This window comes from Mesoplodon bidens, assembly GCF_964165515.1.
Source record: "Mesoplodon bidens genome assembly, chromosome: 1".
NCBI classification, from domain to species: domain Eukaryota; kingdom Metazoa; phylum Chordata; class Mammalia; order Artiodactyla; family Ziphiidae; genus Mesoplodon; species Mesoplodon bidens.
Window position 1 is genome coordinate 51,676,685 of NC_138176.1, and position 25,797 is coordinate 51,702,481.

At 35.3% G+C, this 25,797-nt stretch overlaps 1 protein-coding gene across 2 annotated transcripts in view; it reads left to right on the forward strand.

Annotated features, from left to right (window-relative positions):
- WAPL (WAPL cohesin release factor) overlaps positions 1-25,797 on the forward strand; it is a 77,273-nt gene that overhangs the window by 46,210 nt on the left and 5,266 nt on the right. For both annotated transcript variants that reach the window (XM_081251937.1, XM_081251936.1), the window contains 13 exons: positions 6,858-6,953; positions 8,115-8,267; positions 8,543-8,679; positions 9,408-9,519; positions 11,692-11,919; positions 15,053-15,164; positions 15,545-15,642; positions 16,361-16,437; positions 19,008-19,183; positions 19,882-19,997; positions 20,373-20,537; positions 23,752-23,959; positions 24,737-24,825. In XM_081251937.1, the coding sequence (XP_081108063.1) occupies positions 6,858-6,953; positions 8,115-8,267; positions 8,543-8,679; positions 9,408-9,519; positions 11,692-11,919; positions 15,053-15,164; positions 15,545-15,642; positions 16,361-16,437; positions 19,008-19,183; positions 19,882-19,997; positions 20,373-20,537; positions 23,752-23,959; positions 24,737-24,825 (1,767 nt within the window). The remainder of the gene's footprint in view (positions 1-6,857; positions 6,954-8,114; positions 8,268-8,542; positions 8,680-9,407; positions 9,520-11,691; positions 11,920-15,052; positions 15,165-15,544; positions 15,643-16,360; positions 16,438-19,007; positions 19,184-19,881; positions 19,998-20,372; positions 20,538-23,751; positions 23,960-24,736; positions 24,826-25,797) is intronic.

A 25,797-nucleotide genomic window follows, 5' to 3' on the forward strand; every position in this document is an offset into this window, starting at 1 on the left:
TGTCTTATGCTATGTTTGTCAATATGCTTAAAAGAAAGTTCTAAAGAGCTAAAAGGTACCCTAATCTTTGTAAAACTTTCTTCCTCAAATTCCCTCTGCTTCTACTGCCCATCTTTAGGGGAAAAAAAAAAACAAATTTTTTAAAAAACCAAATCCAGATTAATTTTTCCCCTTTTTGAATCGCCACTAAAGTACTGCGCATGCGCACAAACACACGCAAGCACAGTGTTGCATTGTGGCACTTTGCTTTCTCAGAACTCATATAGTTTTAGAACGTACTGATTGAATTACTGGTGGGGGTGCAATTCAGTTATGATACCCTTGTGTGGGTAAGGCTGGATTAATTCTAATCGGCTTACTATATTTGTTCTCCTTTAGTACACAGTATACACGGTACTCTTTAAAACTCAGAAATAAGTTTGGTACTGCTAAAAAATTCATATGGCTTAAGAGCGGTTATTCCAATTTTTTTCCCTTTTGAGAGCCAGCTCAATAAAGGATAACATAATACTGTAATTTCTTCTTAGCTTTTCATGAAGGAACTCTTCTTACCTCTGCTTTATAATTGTGATTTAACAAGCCAATCTGTTAACCACAGCCTTGGCATTATAATTGTAAAAACCAGTTTTTATCCATTGTTTTTGTAGATACTGGATTCTCTGTCATGGATAAATGCTCTGTGGGTCTGTCACTGGCATATTTTTTCCTTAGCTGTAATACAGTGTTACATTTGAGGTTCTCCTTATTTGTCATGCCCCTGGAGAACTGAAAGAAAGGAATAGTATGTTTAAGATTACTAGGACTGAAATGTGCTACAATGATTGCAAATCTTTAGAATGTTAGAGTAGTCTTAAGAGCTTTCTGCTTTTTTTGTTCTAAGTATTCTTCCCATTACATTTCAGAGGAAACAGAATCCACAAATCTTTTAACACAGAAAAGTTAAGGAATCTGGTTAATATGGTGCATCTGCTTTTATTTATTTATTTATTTATTTTGCGGTACGCGGGCTTCTCACTGCTGTGGCCTCTCCCCCTGCGGAGCACAGGCTCCGGACGCGCAGGCCCAGCGGCCATGGCCCACGGGCCCAGCCGCTCCGCGGCATATGGGATCCTCCCGGACCGGGGCACAAACCCGTATCCCCTGCATCGGCAGGCGGACTCTCAACCACTGCGCCACCAGGGAGGCCCCTGCATCTGCTTTTTAAACCAGAAAAAAATTAACAAGAATTAAAGATAAGCCTGGTGGTGTAATCAGAATGACCCAGTTACAACTTAGCTAGGTTGCTAAATGATAGGAGTGATTTTCATTTTCCATGAAAAGTTGATTGCTATCTGGTATATTTGCAGATATGTATACAGTCACTTTCACTGAGTGACATTATTATGGTGACATAGTAGTGTTGTATTGTTTCCATATACAATTCACTTATGTGCATGTGGAATTGTTATACCACTTGGAATGATGTGAAGAGATCAGAGTCGGTCAGTGTTGTCATAACTTAACCTCTGCCACTACCCCCCCGCCCCATGTGTATGTATTAGCCACATCCAGATGTTATTTTTTATTTTAATTTTTAGATAGTAGGGTGTATCTTCATCTCCTCCTGCTGCCGATAGTAAACTCTATATTAACCTTGTAAAACTTTGAAATAATTAATAGTCGAGGAACAGTTCTCATTAGATTCACTTTCTTTTAGATTAATCATTAGCATTAAAATGGCAAAACCTTGTCAAAACTTTTAAACTAATAGTATTTACTAAGCTGCCTAGTTCAACAGAGTAAACAAAATGTTCATTGAATGTGTCTTTTGAATATAACTTATGCAGTTATTCTGTATACTTTTAAGCTTCAAAGCCTTTTCAAGGTTTTTTATTTTTTATTGTGGTATAGAAAACACAACATGAAGTCTACCCTCTTAGGAACATTTTAAGTGTACAGTATTGTTAACTGTAAGCACAGTATTATTGTACAACAGATCTCTAGAATTTTTTCATCTTGCATGACTGAAACTCTATACCCATTGAATAGTAACTTACTTCAGTCTCCCTCCAGCCCCTGGCAACCACCATTTCTTTTTTTATGAGTTTGACTAGATATCTCATAAGTGGAATCATGCAGTTTTAAAGTCTTTCTGTGACTGGCTTATTTCATTTAGGGTAACATCCTGAAGGTTCATGTTGTAGCATATGATAGGATTTCCTTCTCTTTTATGGCTGAATAATATTCTGTTGTATGGATATGTAACATTTTCTTTATTCATCTGTTGATGGATAGTTAGGTTGTTTCTACCTCTTGGCTGTTGTGAAAAATACTGCATTGAACATGAGAGTGCAAATATTTTTTTGAGATCCTGCTCTTAATTCTTTTGAATATATACCTGAAAGTGGGATTGCAGGATCATGTGGTAGTTCTACTTCTAATTCTTTGAGGAACCTTCATACTGTTTTCCATAATGGCTTCATTATTTAAATTCACACCAACACTGCATGAGGGTTTCAATTTCTCTGCATCCTTGCCAACACTTGTTATTTTCTGTTCTTTTGCCAGTGGCCATCCTAATGGGTGCGAGGTGATATTTCATTGTGATTTTGATTTGCATTTCTCTTATGATTAGTGATGTTGATCATCTTTTTGTATACCTATTGGCCATTTCTTCTTTGGGGAAATTTCTGTTCAAGTCCTTTGCCCGTTTTTTAGTCAGGGTTTTTTGTTGTTGTTTTGTTTTTTGTTTTGTTTGTTTTTGCTATTGACTTACAGGAGTTCCTTATATATTTTGGATAATAATCCCTTATCAGATATATGGTTTGCAAATATTTTCTTCCATTCCATAGGTTGCATTTTTCACTCTTGATTGTTTCCTTTGCTGTGCAGAAGCTTTTTATGATGTAGTCCTACCTGTCTATACTTACTTTTCTTGCTTGTGCTTCTTGGCAAGAAGTCATTGCCAAGATGAGTGTTACGTATTTTTTCTCCCATGTTTTCTTCTAGGAGTTTTTAGCTCAGGTCTTACGTTTAAGTCTTTAATACATTTTGAGTTGATTTTTGTGTATGGTATAAGATACGGGTCCAGTTTCATTCTTTTGCACGTGGATATGCAGTTTTCCGAGCACCATTTATTGAAGAGACTGTCTCCATTGGTGAAGATCATTTGACCATATATATGCGGATTTATTCCTAGGCGTTCTGTTCTGTACTGTTGGTCTATATATTTGTCTTTATGTCAGTACCCTACTGTTTTGATTACTGTAGCTTTGTAATGTTTTGAAATCAGCAACTGTGGGGCCTTTGGGTTTTTTGTTCTTTCTCAAGATTGTTTTGGCTATTCAGGGTCCTTTGGGATTCCATATGAAGTTTAGTTTCATTCTGCCTATTTCTGTAAAAATTATTACTGGGATTTTGACAGGAACTGCATTGAATTTGTAGATCACTTTGGGTAGTATGACCATTTTAAGAGTATTAGGTCATCTAATCCATGAACAAAGATGTCTTTCCATTTCTTTGTGCCTTTATTTTCAACATTTTGTAGTTGTCAGTGTACAAATCTTTTGCCTCCTTGGTTAAGTTTATTCCTAAGTATTTTATTCTTTTTGATGTTACTGTGAATGGAATTCATTTCCTCTTTTGATTGTTTTTTGTTGGTGTATAGAAATGCAAATGAGTTTTGTATCATACAGCTTTTTTTTTTTTTTTTTTTGCGGTATGTGGGCCTCTCACTGTTGTGGCCTCTCCCGCCGTGGAGCACAGGCTCCGGATGCGCAGGCTCAGCGGCCATGGCTCACGGGCCCAGCCGCTCCACGGCATGTGGGATCCTCCCGGACCGGGGCACGAACCTGTGTCCCCTGCATTGGCAGGCGGACTCTCAACCACTGCACCACCAGGGAAGCCCCATACAGCTTTATTGAATACATTTATTTGTTCTCACAGGGTTTTTTTTTTTTTTTGATGGAATCTTTATGGTTTTCTATATACAAGATTATATCTGTGAATAGAGAAAATTTTACTTCTTTCTTTCTGATTTGGATGCCTTTTATTTCTTTTTCTTGCCTAATTACTTTTGCTAGTATGTAGAATCAGTGAGCATCAGCATCCCTGCCTTGTTCCTGATCTTAGAGGAAAAGCTTTCAGTTTTTCACTGTTGAGTCTGATGTTAGCAGCAGGCTTTTAAAATATGACCTCTATGTTGTGATAATTTCCTTCTGTTCCTGTTGTTGAGTGATTTTTCATGAAAGAGAGTTGAATTTTGTTAAACACTTTTTCTGCACCAATTGAGATAGATGATTATGTGATTTTTGTCCTTTATTCTGTTAAGGCGGTGTATCACATTGGTTGGTTTTCATATGTTGAACCATCCTTACATCCCAGGGATACATCCTACATGGTTATGGTGTATGATCCTTTTAATGTGCTGTTGAATTTAGCTTTCTAGTGTTTTGTTGAGGATTTTTGCCTCTGTATTTATCAGGCATATCAATTACTTTTGAGATGAATTAGAACAGTATATCCCAGTCTACTTTTTATAATAATAATATTTGTTAACAGAGTGTGTTCATGTCAGTTATCCCTTTTATTGCAGTCCTCTGTTATGTGGGTAGACCATATACTCCAATTCTTTTTATGAAGATGCTGAACTCAGAGTTGAACGTCATCACATAACAATTATTATAACTTGAATTATCAGCAATAAAACTTGTATAGCACATATTGTTTCAGGCACTCTAATATGTGTTTTACATATATTCATTTAATCCTCACAACAACCCTTTAAGTTGGTACTGTTATTAACCCCATTTTACAGATGAGAAAGATGTTTAGTAATAAGCAGTAGTAGAGCTACTATTTGTCTGGACCATCTGGTTCCTGTGTCTCCTTTATAACTGTTAGGTATATATTGCCACTCACAATTAACTGGAAGGGGGTCTGTTTAATTTATATATATTTTTTGGTATTAATCTTTTAAAAATTTTTATTGGAGTATAGTTGATTTACAGTGTTAGTTTCAGGTGTACAGCAAAGTGAATCAGTTATACATATACATATATCCACTCTTTTTCAGATTCTTTTCCCATATAGGCCATTACAGAGTATTGAGTAGAGTTCCCTGTGCTATCTAGTAGGTCCTTATTAGTTATCTGTTTTATATATAGTAGTGTGTATATGTCAGTCCCAATCTCCAAGGTCTGTTTAATTTAGAACGTTGACCTGACTGTGCTATTTTGTTACCTGTGGAACCAGATAACCTTTTTGTTATCCAAAAGATGGTTTGTTACCTGAAATCAATGCTTTTTAAAAATAAGTAAAGTGCTTAAGCCTTGAGGCACCTATTCCTTTCAAAAGTCTGTTATCTTCCTGAGCTTATGGCTGTGCTTTGGGGATTAGAGGTTGCTTAAATGAGGGATCTAACAGTTAGCAGGCATGTAGATTATACAGATAATGTTTGAGAGAAGAATAGTAAGGAATAGAGCTAGGTTTAAAAATTTATGTTCAGTCTGCTCTGTATGGTTGTGCCTTAGGGGGCCTGATCAAGTCATTGCATGAGTGCATAAACTGCTTTAGATTACTAATGCTGCATTACTTTATGCTAACCTGATATATAAGAATAATACGTTCATATACACAATACAAATGACACTTCCTGCTTTAAGTTTCACAGTAGATTCCTTTTAGCGTTAAAATTTTCTGACAAATTTAATATGTGAGTCAGTTTAAACTTTATCTTTTGAAAAACCAGTTCTTTTGGAGCTTACACTGTTGTCTTTGTCACAGCATGGTTATTTTGAAGATAATATTTGTATAAAAAGATAGCTTTGTATGATGCTTAATTCCAATTATGTTACTTCACTGCAGCTAATAAGGGAAGATGGTTAATTTTTTAATGCAGATTTTTGGCCAGTCTTGAAGTATGTTTCTCTTGTACTCTTTATTTTTTTATGTAGTACTGAAAGTATGAAGATCATTAATTAATTACACTCTTAAAAACAAAATGTTTCTAATGAGATTATTTATTTGAAGTTTAAAGGACATAATTTAACATCACTTTTGTAAAGGATGGAGAAAATGTCAGTCTGTTTAATCAGTCCCCTTTTGAAAGTGAGGATTTGTTCCTTTTATACAGATTTAATCCTATGGATTTGATCGTGCAGGCTCACAGTTATTTATCCTCAATTCTGAAATTCAAAGTGTTAAAACTGAAAGTTTTTTTCGTTAAGTTTATAGTATATTGATTTGGCAGCAAACTAATCTGAACTGGGGTGGGGCAATTTACATCTTTATCCCACCCGGTGTGAATTTTTATACATTTGCATGTATTTTAGTATATAGTACTGCTTTAGATTCCAGTGTGTTATGTAGTATGTTATACATACCATATTTTCCTTTATAAAACCTGAAAACTTGAATAACGGCACTCATCTGGCCTCACCAGTTTCACTTAAATGAATAAGGACTTTTATGCCTTGTCATAACCTGTCTTATTTTCATTGTTGGAAGAATGTGGGGCATGAATCAGCAGTTATGAGGAATAAAGAACAGGTTGAACTTAACTATATTGATTAGTTAATATAATTATAAGTTAATATAAGCCTGGCAAGAGGTTTAATTTCTTTTCTTGGTTGGTAATAATTGTCCAGAACACTGATTGTCGATTTTGTGTCAGAATAGCACTGTGACTCCATGTCTGCCATCGGCATGGGAGCGTGGTGGGAGTATAAGCCAGATATTGTTTATCCTGCTCTGTCTAGGATATATGTTTATGTATTTAAATTACTCTTTATGATTTTTAGTTTTAGTTTTAAAATGAGGTAATTTTATAAGGATGCAAAGTAAGATGGAAACAGTTGATCTTTCTCTCATTTCTCTAGTCTCCTACAAAAGCTGTATATAATGCCAGGCATTGGAATCATCCAGATTCAGAAGAACTACCTGGGCCACCAGTAGTAAAACCTCAGAGTGTCACAGTAAGTGAACTGTACTTTTTAATTTCATGTTTGTGTAATGAATTTTAAATTAAGCAGTTGCTATCTTCATTCATAATTTGAAAGTCTCTGGCTTTTCTGTTTAACAGTTTATTTTCAACTTCCTCACTAAAATTTAGCAGCTTTAGTTTAACTCATGGGAAAAGTAAGGATTGTGGACAGGATAACAGAAATTCTGGTGTTGCTCGGTTATAAATGAAAGGCTTAAAAAATACTGGACTACTTTTTCACTCCTGACATTTTATGGAATTACAGTATTTAGTGTTTAAGGGTAAATTATTTGAAGTTTGTATTAACTGTTAAGAGCTGTATTATAAATTACATATTTCAAGTTTGTATTAATGATTAAGAGCTATATTATAAATTATATCCTACATTGATCTTAAAGTGTCTTTGAGTGATTAATTTGTTTTTCAGAGCAGAACTTTTTCCTGCATTCCAGTAATACCTTTCAATTCAAAACACACTTGAAAAAGATTCTTATCAAATTATTTTTTTCAGAATAACTGGTAGGACCATGCATTAATACCTACAGATTAATGGTGACACCTCAGTCATCTGGAGCTATCAAGGAATGGGTTCCTTATAGACAACAACAAAAAATAGGGATAGAGATCATTCTAAAATGTAATGTACAGTTCCCTGTCTTCTTGATATATTAAACTTCTTTCACTAGTATTAAACCATTATTGTGTATATTAGTAATTAGATACCATGGTCTTATTATGGCTTTTTCCCCCTACCCAAAACTATGGACTCCTGTACTTTAAAAATTCTTTTGTCTATCTATTGTAGTTTTCCTGTCTATCCTGAGCTGCTTATGAGTGCTATTTATGTATGTAATGGTGGTTCTTTATTCCTTGTAATGGTCCTGGAGATGGATAACAAATTGTATGAAAAGTAAGGTTAAAAAGAACAGAATAAGTTCCTGAGTGGTTCTTTTGTGAATAAAACACATATGAGTCTTATCTTGTAGTGCATGGAATTTTAAAGTATCCCTTGTGACCTTTCAGAGGCCTCCTCCTTCCTTTGAGGGGGAGAATAGGGGTTTTATTACTCTTAAGCTAAATTTGCCAAGTAGATGAGATGTTACTATTTTTATATATTTATTTAGAACAACTAATTTAATACCTTTATTAATAGGTGAGGCTGTCTTCAAAGGAGCAAAATCAAAAAGATGATGGAGTTTTTAAGGCTCCTGCACCACCACCCAAAGTGATAAAAACTGTGACAATACCTACTCAGCCCTACCAAGATATAGTTACTGCACTGAAATGCAGAAAAGAAGACAAAGAAGTAAGCAGCCATATACAGTTTTACTGCACGTGGATAGAATTTCGTATGTAATTTAGCCTTTTAATATCTTGAACACATATCAGTACACTGATCCTCAGTTTTGAACCACAAACTGATCTTGTCCTACTACTACCCATGTTTTTAAAACATATCTTTTGGTTGCCATCTAATAAACTATTTTATACACTTTTAAATAAAGCATAGCAAGTGCTTTAAATATTTAAATATGCTACTTCATAGTTACAAAAGAGGTGGACATATTTTTTTCTTGGCAGTTGTATACTGTTGTTCAGCATGTGAAGCACTTCAATGATGTGGTGGAATTTGGTGAAAATCAAGAGTTCACTGATGACATTGAGTACTTGTTAAGTGGCTTAAAGAGCACTCAGCCTCTAAACACACGTTGCCTTAGGTAAGATCTTATTTTTATATTTGAAAATTGTGTGCATGCTTTCTCATTAAAATTTTCTAGCTCATTAGAGCCAAACATTTGTGATTTTTGTTATCATAGGTGTAGGTTATAGCCAGTGATGTTAAAATGTGATTGATTTCTTTTAAGGGACTTGATTCTACATGCACAAAAGAAAGTTGGATGATACAGCATTTTAGCACAGCATAGGCTTCAGTTTCCAGATGCTTAAAAGAGTGTTATGCCAAAGAATCTTTTAAGTACTTTTAGCCCCAGATTTTACACATGCAAGTGATAGATTTGATTTAATTTAAGCATGTTTTGATTTGGATCATCTTTTACATACTATAATGGATTGAATATCTTGGTTTGATTGAGTTATCCAGTCATTTGGAATATGTCCAATTAGATATTTATAATCTTTATGGATCAGAAGCATTATGAAAGAAGTAAGAAAGGTAGCTGAGATTTTTTGCTTTTCATTTAATAGTAGTAGTAATGTAAGGAAAACACTGAAGATGATCATGGGTTATTCATATTTTTTATATAGCATACCTAATCACATCAGTGAATTTTTAATAACTTGTTTTGCCCGTGTTTTTAATATTGTGATCTGCATGGGCAATGCTTTGACACACATACACCACCACCCCTGAGCGCCCTTTTGCTTATTTTGGTATTACGCAAATAAAAAAACTTCAGCCCCCTTAACCTAGTCTATTTTCTTCTAGTGTTATTAGCTTGGCTACTAAATGTGCCATGCCCAGTTTTCGAATGCACCTGAGAGCACATGGAATGGTAGCAATGGTCTTTAAAACCTTGGATGATTCCCAGCATCATCAGGTATTTAAGTTTCTGGGATTGAGAAGCATTATTTTAGAATTCTAGTTTATTTGGCTACTGAGAAATACTTTCGGGAATTCCCTGGTGGTCCAGTGCTTAGGATGCTGAGCTTCCAATGCCAGGGGCCTGGGTTTGATCCCTGGTCAGGGAACTAAGATCCCACAAGCTGTTTGGCATGACCAAAATAGGAAAAAAAAAAAAAAACCTTCACTGGATATTCATCTGTAAATATTTCTCATTATGGGTTGAGTTAGTTTTATGTGCTAAATATTTAGAGCTTAATGCCAGAATTTTTGCTTAATAAATCATTTAAGATTATCTTCTCATGACATTTTTCCTCCTTAACTTGTCAGTATATCTTATTAACTGTTGTATAACATAACATACCATACCATACTGGATACTATAGCTAACATACCATGCCATACTGGATATTTAATTCTGTAAGTACTGATTTCCTCAAATCAGAAAGTACTGGAAAAAAATCTTTTACTAGTTTTTGATAATAATAGCATGAAAAAAAAGTTTTGATATTAATTTTTTTTTAGCATTTTGTCTGGATGTTGAATCCCACTGTGAAAAGGAATCATATCCTCATTTTCATTATGACTTTGACACTTAAAAAAGCATATTTACATATAAAAGTCAGGTTTAACGTTTTCAAAGTTAGAAAAAAATCATTATTAATCAATAGTGATATTTTGAGATGGCTTTATTATATTTTTGTTCAGGGAAATTATGTTCCAAGTGCAGATTAGGTGACATAATCTAATATTGAGTCTTCTGAAACTGAAAGCAGTATACTTAACCCCGAGTGAGGATAACTCCATTACCAAGTTGTAGCAGGTACAAAACAATGAGGGAGAAGAGAACTAAGAATTAATTTGCTTTCTTATGCAGTTATGAGAGGACCAAGGCATTAATGTGTGTTCTTAGGGGCGGTGGATCTCTTAAGGCCTGTACTGTGACATCCTTATTTCCAAAAATATTTTGCTCTGTAAGCATTTAATTAGTCACCTAGTCTGAATTTTGGGGATTCAAAGTTTAAGTCTTTAGATAGTTAATTGTGTTTCTGTGCGTTGAAATAAGTGTAAGATCAACTATACTTCAATAAAAATAAATACATATGTAGGGGGGAAAAAAGTAAATCTCAAATGTTGGAATATTCGAACATAGACCTCTTTGTTATATTAATGCTTACCTATATCACCTTCAGTACTTGTAGATTTTATTATAAGCAGAGTGTGCTAACTACCAGATCTGAATGATTTTGAGAGCACATTATATTAATGGTTTTTTAAAAAATACTTGGTTCAACCAGACCTGATAGGTTTATTTTAAAGAAATGAGTCTAAATATGTTTATTTGAGCATCCTAGTTTTATGTATTGACACAAACCCAGCTGTGTAGCTAAGTTTCTGATACAGATTTTAAAACACATTTACATTATTGATTTTGTTTTTTTTATTTTTATTCTTTGGCTGTGTTGGGTCTTCGTTGCTGCGCTTGGGATTTCTCTCGTTGCGGCGAGCGGGGGCTACTCTTCATTGCGGCGCGCGGGCTTCTCATTTGCGGTGGCTTCTCTTGTTGTGGAGCATGGGCTCTAGGCATGCGGGCTTCAGTAGTTATGCACAGGCTCAGTAGTTGTGGCACACGGGCTTAGTTGCTCTGCGACACGTGGGATCTTCCCAGACCAGGGCTCAAACCCGTGTGCCCCACACTGGCAGGCGGATTCTTAACCACTGCGCCACTAGTGAAGTCCCTACATTATTGATTTTAAATGGAAATTTGACTTTACTATATCATAAAGGACAAAGAGTGAAGTGTATTGTAAAATAGGATTATATAGCTGAAAGAATGTTTTGTAAACTCTTCATTTAGCACAGAATGGCCAAAAACATGTAATTCCACTTAAACGCTTCTAGCTCTGGGGCGTTCATATAAAGAAGGTCTGTAGAAAGGAAAATCTTAAGCAGTGGTGCTTTATTGATGTATTTATTTAATTCACATTTCCCTAGAATATTTTAAGAGGGAGGTTTTCACTGAATAAAACATTTTCAAGGTTTCTAACATGTGAACAAATGTCAAAATAGTCTTGTTTCCTGAAATTGTCACTAATTGCTTACATTAACTTTTTTTTTTTTTTTTTTTTTTGCGGGGGGTCCGTTGAAGAATCTGTCCCTTTGTACAGCTGCCCTCATGTACATACTGAGTAGAGATCGTTTGAACATGGATCTTGATAGAGCTAGCCTAGATCTAATGATTCGACTTCTAGAACTGGAACAAGATGCTTCTTCAGCTAAGCTGCTGAATGAAAAAGACATGAACAAAATAAAAGAAAAAATTCGAAGGCTCTGTGAAACGGTACACAACAAGCACCTTGATCTAGAAAATATAACGGTGGGTTCCTTCCTTCTATTGTAAAATGAAAATTACTTTCAGAAAGTTTTTAATCTGTCACAGCAGCTATGTGACTTTGGACAAATCATTTAACCTCTTGGTTTACAATTTGGCAAATTCTTCTAAGGTTTAGCTCTGAGCATAATTCTGTTCCCTGCCTGAAATTCCTAAACTTGGCCCATGGGTATTTAGATTTTTTTTCCCAGTAAGTTTTTTTATTGTGTTTTGCCTAATCCTTTCCTTTTGAAAAAAAAATTTTTCCAGTGTAGTTTCTACTACGTTTAGCCTATTAGGAACTTGAATTTTTAACCCTCTGTGGGTTTCAGGAATAAAGATTTAAAGGATCTTCAGAAAGAGCCAGTTTCAATGAGCATTCATTTATTCCATAGTATCTTACGATGTCTGATTAACTGCTGCAAGGGACCAAGACTCGGAAGATTCCTGGGCACCTGCCCTTCCGTCGAGCAGTGTCCCTCATACTCAGGGTCATGGCCATGGCTACCCTTATGCTCAATACAACTCCCTAAGTTCAAGATGACTATGTTGCCTTCGGTTGATTTTAGTTCTACTTTCTTCTGGCTTTTTTTAACTTGCAGAATCCCCAAAGACTAGTAGGCCAGTAGAAGATGAATTGGCCTTGTCATTTTGAAAAAATAAGATTATTTATATATACCTGACTTTCAGATATTTCCAACATCCGAACTGTATAAACATTGATTTTTCTACTGCCCACTAAACTGATGACTGAAGACATTTGCCTCAGAAAATTACAGAATGCTTTGTGCTACCCACATATGAACTTAGGGTTATTGCCCTGTTTAGTTAAGGTAGAGTAGGGAATAGATTCAGGTAGAGTGGAGGGTTGAGGGGTAAAGCAAGTTAACATTAAAAAGCAGGATACAAAATTGACACGTATTCAGTACTTTCACTTATTAAAATTAGAAAATAGCTGTTATGCTCAAAGTGTGGCTAAACAATCTTTCTACCTCACCAAACTATTTGTATACTACTTTTAAAATATATTCATAATTTTTATTTACTTTTAACAATTTTACAACATATACTAATTTTTAATGCTATAAAATAAATTTGAGCCTATAATTTTTATTTGCATAATGGAATAAATACAGCTTTTAAAAATTATTATTATTTCATCTCCCATATTATTCAACATTTAAATTCTTTCCAGACATTCGCTCTTAAATAACAAGATGGGAAACTTGTTCATTGAGTTTTCTCCATCGTTTGTGGAATTTATTAGGATGGTAAATACCAGATAATAACTTTGTTATATTGTGTTAAGTAGTTAACTCACATGATTTAAATCAAAACACACAGTTGCTAATATTAGGATGCCTGCCTCCCCCCACCCCAACCTCAGCTATTCTTGGATATTGTGTTTGTTTTAAATGTTAACAATAGACATTGTTTCATACAGTGACTATCTCCTACACATTAATTTTGTTTGTTTTGTTAATTGCTCAATCTCTTCCTTGAAATACATTGCTTCTCCTGATGTGCCATGGAAAGATACTTTAAAACATTATTATAATATTAAAATATAATTCAAATAACTGAGAGTTGGCAATTGCTGAATAGCATTCTGATTAGTGATTTGGTTGTGCTTTAACTCTTTGAGGACTATTCCAGTTTCAAATAAAATGTTTGAATTGTAGGCTATTTTAAAATACTAGCTTATTATATACTGAATATAGCCTAAAATATCAAACAGTCCTTTTTATGCCTATAGAAACAGTCAAGTCCCTTTTTTGCATAAAATCTTATGAGTCTTTGCTATATTAACATCAAATCTTCCTAAGCAAAGAAAGCCTCATTAAGTCTTCAGTTTCACTTCTGTGACTCATGTGCTAACCTACCTGTGCCGATCTCATTACATTACTCTTTCAGGGACTTGGAATGAGAATTGAGCAAAATTTAATCTGTTTTTGTAGTGTTGAATTCTAGTTATATATTTGTCACCTTGGATATCAACCTTGTTCTTTTTAAAGTATAGAGTAAAATCTATAAGGTACAGAATAAAATCTCTTATAAATCAGTAATAGGAAGATTTTCACTGATAAGGTCTGTTTTTTGCATTTCTGAATATCTAATTTATATTCAGTTCCAAATAGGCCAGGGAGACTTAATGTAAACTTGCATCTTTCAAAGGAAAAAGCTTTGGGAAGATACCCAGGTCTTTTCAGCCTTGTTAATTAAAGCATTTCTTTTGTTACACTAAAGTTCCTTTATTGCAACAGGAACCAAGTTGCCCATTGTTGGGGGGTGGTTTTGTGTTTTTTAAAAGAAATACAATAAAAAGTAAGATTAATAATTAAAGGCAAATAAAGAGAAGGAAAAACCTAAACTGGTTTATAAATATGGCTCTGACTGTTCTATGCTTCCTCTAGTGGTAATCCTGAATCATTATTTATATATAATTTTGTCATGGTGGCCACATTATGTATATCTAAGCTGCTAACCCTGTAGTATAAAGTTTAAAACTGGTGAATCTGAAATGCTAAAAGTAACGAAGGATTTTTGTTCAGAATAGATAAGAAAATGTATAGAACAACAGGAAAAAGACAAGCAACTTTGCAAGAAAATAAGGAAAGAATATTTGACAGGGGACTTACAGTACAAGAAATACAGTTAACTGATAAATATATGAATACGAGCTCATTTGCTATAATTAGAAAAATGCAAAGCAAAGCAATAAGATACCAGTTTTTACCAACAGACAAAAATTTAGACACACCCACACCTTGTTCCTAGAGTATTACTTTTTACAGCCTTTGTGGTAAATTAATCCAATATATTGATTTGTAGTTAAAATACATGTACCCTTCGATTTGCCCTTGAGTCTTTATATGATGGTACCAGTATATATTTTATTGAACTGGCAAGTGATAGACTACTTTAAATAATGGATTTTCTCTGAAAACAACCCAATGGTTAAAAACATTTCTTCAGCTTAAGAATTTAAATTAGTTTAATTTTATTTAAAAAAGGATTTACTGTATTACTGTGGGCTGGTAGCATGCAGTATGCTTTTAAAAAAAAGCAGTCTCTAGAAGTGTTGCCTCCGAGTTATTGCTAAGAGTCAGTATTCATTAATGGTGCTTTTGATTTTCAGACTGGGCATTTAGCTATGGAGACATTACTGTCCCTTACTTCTAAACGAGCCGGAGACTGGTTTAAAGAAGAACTACGGCTTTTGGGTGGTCTGGATCATATTGTAGATAAAGGTATGATATACACACACGTATAACATTTTTATGTATTATTTGAAGCCTGTGGAAAATATTCTGTTTACATACTTCAAAGAATAATTGCATCAGTTTGAAAAGGTCTCTTCCTTTCAGTAGCATCTTGAAAATCTCTTAACTTTTAAAGGAAAGGCCATTAACAGTTTGATATTGGGGAATTATGGAAATAAAATAATTATAATAAATTAGATTCTCATAAATTGCAGCATCTCACAGTATAAAACTTAGAATAAACAGTGTTCGGAGAGGTTCCAGCATATTCATAGCATGTGTACAAATAGATGGCTTTTAATGTTAGTAAAGGGGGTAAGTATTGAAGTGGTGAGACATGCTAATTTATGTCCATTTTTTTCTCCTAGTGAAAGAATGTGTGGATCATTTAAGTAAAGATGAGGATGAAGAGAAGCTAGTAGCCTCATTATGGGGAGCAGAGAGATGTTTACGAGTCTTAGAAAGTGTAAGTATGGACAACTATTTGGAGAAAATTATTTAATCTTAAATGTGACTCTGTATGTGAGACTGTCATAGTTTATATTACATATCCTTAGAGTTTCACTTTTGTTAATCCAAATTGAAATTGTAACTGTAATGCACTCTATTTGTTCTTTGACTTTTATGAATGACTTAACCCAGTTCAGTGTAGATTAGAATTTATTCTGCCGGTGAATTTCAGGATGCATAGACTGTGTGTTGACCAGATTGGATTAGCTAGGTACTTTATGAAACATCTATGGGAAAATAATCTAGTGTGAATGAAAAGCTCCTGGCACAGATGAAATTGAAATTGTTCCTTTTCTAGAGTGTCAGGTACATTTGATAAACAGATCTAATTTTTTAAAATTCTAAATGAATCTACTTAAGTAGTTTAAAATATTAGTTTGTTTATTAAGTTAGTGATTGCTCTTTTCTGACATTTAAAGTGCTTGGTAGTTCATTACAGTGAATGTATAGTACAGAATATATTAATTATGAGCAAGCAATTTTAACAGTGGTGTTTAGATTCTGTAATAAAGCTATAGCTCTGTTATTTTAAATTTAGAACATGTGGGTTGTTATTCCCTTAGATGACAAGGGCTAATTATGCCTCATCTTTATGTCTTTTAGAGCACTGTGTGTTGTGTGTGAATGAATGAATGTTATGGATTGCCACAAAACTTCAAAATTTTCCCTTTTAGGTAACAGTGCATAATCCAGAGAATCAAAGCTACTTGATAGCATATAAAGATTCACAACTCATTGTTTCATCAGCTAAGTAAGTTTTTCTGAAATGTCATGCTATTTATTTAAAGCATTTGGATTGACTATAAAGGAAGTGCCATTGTATCACCTTCCTCCATAAAGTACTTCTTTCTGTCAAGTTCTGTGAACCAGAAGTGGTGCAGTATAGTACAAAAGTTAGAGGAGTACAGATTCTGAAGCCAGAATAACTTGAGTTTGGATCCCAGCTTCAGAGCTTCAGCCCTATAACCTTGGGCAAGAATACTTACAGGTTCCTCAGAAGGGGGGTAATAATTGTATCTACCTACCCAAGGTTGTTGTTGCAATAAAAAGAATTAGTATATGTTAATGTATCTTAAATTATATATGATATATATTTTAAATGTGTATTTTAAATAATATTTTAATTCTAAAAAATTTAAAAATATCTTTTGTATATTGTATATAATATATATTATATACAATATATATTAAGGAGTTTTTATATATATATGTAAAGTCTAGAACAATGCTTGGCATATAGTAAACACTAAGCATTAGTTCTTATTTTTATTGTAAATGAAGTTTACTAGCTGCCTTCTACTGTTTATTTATACCTGTTTCCCCAGATCTATATGTAGCTTCCTCCATTTCACACTCTCCACCCAACTTTCTTGACATTAGGCTAATGCTGTCACTCAGTGTGTGTAAAATTTCCAAGTATGTCTCCAGTCCTGGTTCTAGCTTATTACAGCAGCTTCTTCCTAATATGTCTATTTTAGTTTTTGATACCTCTGCCCTGGTACTCTGGCCTCTAGCCTCTCCAACATAATACCACAGGGGGTTAACTTTCTGTTTTGTAAAAATAATCCCAAACTCCTAATCTCTGTGATCCCTTGTCTTTGGATGTATGTTCAAAGTCCTTAGTATAGTATCAGAGGTCCACTACAGCCTGACTCAAGTTTATCTGTTTTTTAACTTCTTATTTTGGAGAATTTCAAACAGAGACAAAAGTAGACAATAGTTTGATAAACCCCAATGTACACTTCATGCAGCTTGAATAATCATCAAACATTGGGCCAGTCTTGTTTCCATGTATAACCCTATCCATTCCCCCCTCTACGTTATTTTGGAGCAAATTACAGATTTCATGTAATTTCATCCATAAATACTTGAGCATATAATCTCTAAAAGAGGACTCTAAAAAATACAACCACAATACCATTTTCATCTCTTAAAAATTATTAATTGCGTAATATTATCATAAATCCAGTCAGTATTCAAATTTCCCATAGTCTCAAATTTCTAATAGTCTCTAGTTCCCAATATTGTTTTTTTTTTTCTCTTTAAATTTTGTATCACAGTTAGTATCCTTAAGGCATGTGTTGTTGTTTTGTTACCATGTTTTACCCTCCCTCACCAGAGTATTCTTGCAAGTTAAATCTATTTCTTATTTTTAAAACGTCTCCTGTATACTTCATGACCCCTGACAAATGGACTTCTAAAAGGAGGTTAGGAACCTTTGCGATTAGGAACTTGTGTCAGATGTCTTAGAAGTGGCAGTAGACGTCAGAATTGGATGTTTGTGAAAGACTTTTTGAAACTTTCAGTAGAACCCTGATAAATGCAGGGATAGCATATTGAACGATTAAATGGTATACCCTTACTGTTCTCCCCTCACCTCCCAACAGATTTAGCTCAGTGCTACTTAAGGCAGTTAACAGTAACGGCATGGTAATTCTGGCGAACATCCCCAAACATCTAAACAAATTATTTTAGGTTAGACATGAACACCTTCCTAACTAGAGGATGTGTTTTAAGGAGCAGCTAGAGGGGGATTAGATATAGTACAGTTTTCTTTAAGGGTTTTGTGTGGTATATAATACATGAAGAATCAACTGACAGAGTCAGCTTACCTCATTCTCTCATAGACTTTTTTAAGTTAATGGACTTAGTGATTTAAAGAGAGTCTTCAGAAATACTAGACCCACTTAAAAATTACATTTCCTTGTTATTTTGGGTAGCATCTTGAGAGTCCTTGGATGTATCTGGTACCCTTGTATGTCTGCCAGGAGACATGTCAGTTAAATGACCTCGTGTTAAAAAAAATGATTCGCTCTGATGTTTATGAAGTATTTAACATCCAGTTGTAGGTAGTATAGTTATAAACTTCTGCATTGACTTTATAGTTTTAACTTTGCTTAGAAAAATTTATATTATCAGGTTTTCCCAAAATAAAATTGAGCACCTGGTGTGATATCAGACATGTTTGGTACATGACTGGATAGTTGATATAACTTTTGGGGTAGAAAAAAATTAATTTGGCAGCATTTATGACAGATTTATCTTTTTTCTTTGTGTGTTTTTAAAAATATTTATTTATTAGCTGCGTCGGGTTATAGTACTGGCATGCAGGATCTTTAGTTGCAGCATGCATGCGGGATCTAGTTCCCCGACCAGGGATTGAACCTGGGCCCCCTGCATTGGGAGCGTGGAGTCTTACCCACTGGACCACCAGGGTAGTCCTTATGACAGATTTAAAACATTAAGGTCGAAGTAAGTAGAAATTCTTAGTGTAACTATTTTAGTTTAGCATAATAGTCTGTATTTTGTCTTCTCTTTAAGAGCATTACAGCATTGTGAAGAATTGATTAAGCAGTATAACCGTGCTGAGAACAGTATATGCTTACCTGACAGTAAGCCTCTGCCTCACCAGAATGTAACTAATCACGTGGGCAAAGCAGTGGAAGACTGCATGAGAGCCATCATTGGGGTGTTGCTCAATTTAACTAATGATAATGGTAAGTCATATTTTCTACATATATTCTCAATGATAGATTGTATTACATGTTAAAAATTAATCCCCTTGTTGTTTTTTTACTCTTTTGTTTATTTATTTTGGCTGTGTTGTGTCTTCGTTGTTGTGCATGGACTCTCTCTAGTTGCGGTGAGCACAGGCTACACTTGGTTGCAGTGTGTGGGCTTCTCATGTGGTGGCCTCTCTTGTTGTGGAACATGGGCTCCAGGTGCGCGGGCCTCAGTAGCTATGGTATGTGGGCTCAGCAGTTGTGGCTCGCGGGCTCTAGAGCACAGGCTCAGCCGTTGTGGCACATGGGCTTAGTCGCTCTGCGGCATGTGGGATCTTCCTGGACCAGGGCTCGAACCCGTGTCCTCTGCATTGGCGGGCAGATTCCCAACCACTGTGCCACCAGGGAAGCCCCTCCCTTGTTTCTTGTCTTGATGTAGTGATTTTTCAATTGCCATCATGTAATTCATTTCTTCATGTATAGACTTAACTGCTTTTAGGAGTTGATAGTTTTAGAACCAGCTTGGTAGCTTGGCTCAGAAATATTATAGTCAACAATGTATTTTAATAAAGGAATAGCTATACTTTTTTTTCAAGATACATGTTTTTAACTTTTAATATTCATGTTTATAAGTATTGGCTGTCATAAAGAATCAGTAACAACTTTCATCCTCTTTGCATTCTCCATTTTAGAATGGGGCAGCACCAAAACAGGAGAACAGGACGGCTTGATCGGCACAGCGATGAACTGTGTGCTTCAGGTTCCAAAGTACCTACCTCAGGAGCAGAGATTTGATATTCGAGTGCTGGTGGGTTGAAGTGTGACTGTTTCAGAAATAAGTCCTTGATCTATTAAGACGATAAAAACTTCATCTCAGTTTTGGATTTAAGAACCAGTTGTTTAATATGTTGTGGGTGTCAGTTGATTCCTTATGAATATACCTCTTATTGTACAAAAGAGAGCTATGAGGGCCCTGTATAAAAATAAAAAGTATAAGAACTAACAGTGGTGACTTTTAAAAGTGGTGAAATCGTTGTTTGAGAAGATCATATACTGGTTTTTAACCACTTTGTAGATGGCAGAGCACTGGCTAGTTTTCTGTCTGCCAGTAAGAGTTATGTATATTGTGTTCATTTGCTTTTAATTCTCCCCTGTGGTAACATGCATGGTTTAATTTTTATAGGGTTTAGGTCTACTGATAAATCTAGTGGAGTATAGTGCTCGGAATCGGCACTGTCTTGTCAACATGGAAACATCGTGTTCTTTTGATTCTTCCTTCTGTAGTGGAGAAGGAGATGATACTTTAAGGATAGCTGGACAAGTTCACGCAGTTCAGGCGTTAGTGCAGGTAAGCAACAATTTAAAACCTAACACTTTCTTCTCTCTCCCCCCTACCTCCCCTCCCCCTTTCTCTAACTCTCACCAGTTCTGTGAGAGGTACACTGGGTTAGAATGTATACCATTACTTCTCTGCTGACTCTTTTCAACTACTATAATCACTCGTTAGACATTGTTAGCAAAAAGCAGAAACAAGGCATATTTGTTTATGAAGCAAAGGTAGATTATTAACAACAAATTAGGAGTTAAGTTCTAGCGCTATCCTGCTTCAAGTCCTCCGGCATTTACTTACTGGTCTGATCTGTGCCCAGGACTGTGTGCAACTAAATATTGGGACATACTTTTCAAAGTATAATTTCCTGGCTTAGGAATTGTGTCAGAATATGTGTTTTAAAATTGATGTCTCCAACTCGCTCCACCCCAAAAACCAAACACTCCCTCTGCCCTCGATTTATACTCCCCCCCCCCAAAACTGTATGTGAGTTTTTGTTTTTTGACAATGCTGGGCATTACAGTTTTTACTTTTTGCCAGTTCCCAGCTACCTTATTGTAATTTTCTTAAATGACAATTTGCACATGTTCATAAGTAATAGTGAACCATTCTTTTCATTTTTTCTGAAGCCTTGGCTAAGCTTTAATCCTTTTGGCCTTTTTGAAACTAGAAGTGCTTGAACTGTGTCTTGAGGTAATCTTCAACAACTTGGATCTTTTCCTGAGTCATAACTAGAAGCCCATCATTCTCTTTTCAAACATTTTGATCTCAGGACTTCTCTACACTCTTAACAATTATTGGGAACTCCAAAGAACTTCTGTTTATGTGTGCTTTATCTATTGATATTTACTAAATTAGAAATCAAAACAGAAAAGTGTAAAATACAGGCACTCATTCTATTAACCATTGGAGCAATAACATAATCACATAGCATGTAGATTCTGGAACACTCCACCATACAGTCATGAGAGAATGAAAGAAGTCAGTTGACCTTTTAATATTCTTATGAATGCAGTTTTGACTTCACCGACTCCCTGAAAGGATCTTGCGTTCCCCTAGGGATCCTTGAACCCAATTTTAAGAAATACTGCTTTATATAAAGCTTAAATTTTATTTTCTTAAGGGTATTAAAGTTTACATACCACTCTTGTATATACTCAGCAAGTTTTTGAGATCTACTTGGCATTTAGTTTTCAGGTAGTTGTCATTAGTAACTTGGGATTTTCTCCAAATCATATCAGCAAATATATGAAATGCTTTCTGTACATTCAACACTGTATCAGCACAGGGAAGTAAGTGAAGGCAAAAGGTTTTAGTGTGTGTTCCCTTTTAGACTTTTTGGTGTATACTTCCACTGACAATTGTATTTCCATTGTTTGTTTTTAATTGAAATATAGTTGATTTAAAACGTTGTGTCAATTTCTGCTGTACAGCAGAGTGACTCAGTTACACATATACATTCTTTTTCATATTCTTTTCCATTATGGTTTATCCCAGAACATTGACTATAGTTCCCTGTCCTGTACAGTAGGACCTTGTTGTCCGTCCATTCTGTATGTAATAGTTTGCATCTACTAACCGTAAACTCCCAGTCCATCCCTCCCCCACTCCCTCCCCCTTGGCAACAAGTCTGTTCGCTGTATCTGTGAGTCTGTTTCTGCTTTGTAAATAGGTTCATTTGTGTCATATTTTAGATTCCACATATAAGTGGTATCATACGGTATTTGTTTTTTTCTTTGTGACTTACTTCACTTAGTATGATAATCTCTAGTTGTAAAAAGTATGGAACACTTCACGAATTTGTGTGTCATCCTTGCACACGCACCATGCTAATCTCTGTATTGTTCCAGTTTTAGTATATGTGCTGCTGAAGTGAGCACTGTACTTGTTTTTTTTTTAACATCTTTATTGAAGTATAATTGCTTAGCAATGGTGTGTTCGTTTCTGCTTCATAACAAAGTGAATCAGTTATACATATACATATGTTCCCATATCTCTTCCCTCTTGCATCTCCCTCCTTCCCACCCTCCCTACCCCACCCCTCTAGGTGGTCACAAAGCACTGAGCTGATCTCCCTGTGCTATGCCGATGCTTCCCACTAGCTATCTATTTTACGTTTGGTAGTGTATATATGTCCATGCCACTCTCTCACTTTATCACAGCTTACCCTTCCCCCTCCCCATATCCTCAAGTCCATTCTCTAGTAGGTCTGTGTCTTTATTCCCATTTTGCCCCTAGGTTCTTCATGACATTTTTTTTTTCTTAAATTCCATATATATGTGTTAGCATATGGTATTTGTCTTTCTCTTTCTGACTTACTTCACTCTGTATGACAGACTCTAGGTCTATCCACCTCACTACAAATAACTCAATTTTGTTTCTTTTTATGGCTGAGTAATATTACATTATATATATGTGCCACATTTTCTTTATCCATTCATCTGTTGACGGACACTTACGTTGCTTCCATGTCCTGGCTCTTGTAAATAGAGCTGCACTGAACATTTTGGTACATGATTCTTTTTGAATTATGGTTTTCTCAGGGTATATGCCCAGTAGTGGGATTGCTGGGTCGTATGGTAGTTCTATGTGTAGTTTTTTAAGGAACCTCCATACTGTTCTCCATAGTGGCTGTATCAATTTACATTCCCACCAACAGTGCAATAGGGTTCCCTTTTCTCCATACCCTGTACTTTTATTGTTAATAATACTAGTTGAGATTCAGTTCTGAGTCTTTCTCTGAAAACTGGCCTTTTACTTTCACTGGTTCTTATTTATTTCTTTAAATTTCTTTTAAAGAAGCTATGTTGCTTTTCCCCAATACTATGTAGCTTTATTCAGTGTCCTTCCTTCCTTCCAGTTAATTTATCCAGGCTGCTTAGGTTTAAAGAATTTTTAACTCTTTTAATTTTAACCTTTAATTTGTAGTTTTTGCTTGAATTTCCTGTCAATATTATCTAAATTAAGGGAAGGAGTTGAGATTTTCATTCTTAAAAACAATGTATGCGTCATCAGTAGATAATTCACTTGATTGAACCCCAGTGGCATTTATATTTTTGTTTTGCCTTCAGTTGGATGTAGAGTGAAGGCTTTTATTGATACTTACCCTTTTTACCAAACAACATGCTTCTTAGGGTTAGTGATGTTTAAAAGCAAATAGAGCCTTATATTTGGGTACATACATGTTGGTTGGTGATCCCTTTCAATGATCTTCAAAAATGATGTTTATCAGCTATTCCTTGAGCGAGAGCGAGCAGCACAGTTGGCAGAAAGTAAAACAGATGAATTGATCAAAGATGCTCCCACCACTCAGCATGATAAGAGTGGAGAGTGGCAAGAAACAAGCGGAGAAATACAGTGGGTATCAACTGAAAAGACTGATGGTACAGAAGAGAAACATAAGAAGGAGGAGGACGATGAAGAACTTGACCTCAATAAAGGTATATTTATTTTGACTGGTGTATTAAAAGAAGTAATGTGGTTTTTTTCCTGCAAGACTTTCTTTTAATTCATGTGTTGTCATAATCTTGCTATTTTATGGCCTCTCTAGTTCAGTGCAGACAAGCTTTGCTTTTTCATAGTTCTTCTTCATTGGCTTCCTAGCAGTGAGGAAGCTATATGTGCAGTGTGGGGAAGGTTTCCTTTCCTCCCTGGTTCGTTCTTTACTCATCTCTAAAGAGAAGCAGCCAAATAATATGACCTCTAAAGGTTTTTAGAGTTTTGAAATTTTGCCCATATTTTAAATTGGGTTGTCTTTTTTGGTTGGTTGTTGTTGAGTTGTAAGAATTCTGTGTATTTTAGAGACTTGACTCTTATCAAGTACATGATTTGCAGATAAATTCTGTGAGTTGTCTTCACTTTTTTGATGGTGAAGCTTTAAATTTGATGAAGTCTAACTTAACCTGTTTTTTATGTTGTCACTTGTGGTTTTGGTGTTGTGTCTAAGAAACCATTTCCTAACCCAAGGTCACAAAGATTTAGTCCTGTGTTTTCTTCTGAAAGTTTTATGATTTTAGCTTTTAATTAAGGTCCCTCTTCCACTTGTGTTATTTTTTTGTTAATTTGTGTGGATATCCCATCTTTCTAGCACCATTTTTCGATGTTCAGCAGTTTTGAAGAAAAGATGACAGTTGTTGGTTTCCTGGGGGCGTTTGTTTGTTTTCTTGTGGGCTTTTTTTTGGATGTACTGTTACGGTTTTCTGTTTTAATACTTTCAGCCCTTCAGCATGCTGGCAAACACATGGAGGATTGCATTGTGGCCTCATACACAGCACTACTTCTCGGGTGTCTCTGCCAGGAGAGTCCAGTAAGTTCAGTGTTGTTTTATGTATCTTAAAAGGATTCCATTGCGACCACTTCACGTCATTACCTAATTAACTTACTATTTATTTCCCCTCATGCTAAAAACATTTATATATTTGGTGAACTTTAGAAGGTGCATTTCAAAGTAAGAGTGTATTGGGTTTGATGAGTAAGTTCCAGATTGATGGAGGAATCGATTTCACATGTCTTTGGTTGAAGTAAAAGAACATCATATAAAACCTGCACTCAACTGACTTAAGGTGGAAAAGTCTAGCCTCAGTGATTCCATCAAGGACTCATAATTTCTATTTTTAAACTCTGCTGTCCTCTGCATATTGTCTTATCTTTTGCTAGCTCTCTTCATGGCCCTATGCTGACTCTGGCTATGTGTCTCATCTAGTTAAATAATGTCCAGCAGAAGAATGTGGCCTCTTTGTTTCTTTGTAAGAGCAATGGTTTCTTTTCTCTGGGACCTCTCCACACCCACTGCAAAAAGTAGACTTCCCTTTACCTTGGCCAACATTAGCTCACATGATTTTGTTTGATCTACTCACTGGCCGGGAAAATGGGATTACTATTTGAGATTTAGATCATCATGATTTAACTACGAGAAGCATGTGAGTGTCTACACAATTGGGCTGGATCAGCACAAAAGTGGACAGTTCTGGCTATTCAGACAGTCTGCTTTAAAATCGGGGACATGTGGATTTTTTTTTTTTTTTTTTTTAACGCAAAGGCCCAGTAGAAGAGCCAGATTTTACAATAAAAGGGAGGTGTTTTTTTTCCCTTACAAGCAGGGGCATTCAGGATGCAAGAAAGAGTGGAGATGTGTTGTATAGTGGGATGGTTAGTTTCTCTTTTCTGAGACTGGAGGATTAGAAGAACATAATTATGACATGAAGGGCTTCTATCAGCCTACCCTTTATTTCCTCATTTTTGCCATTGAGTTTTCTGCATTGCCCTGTATCTGTCTGTC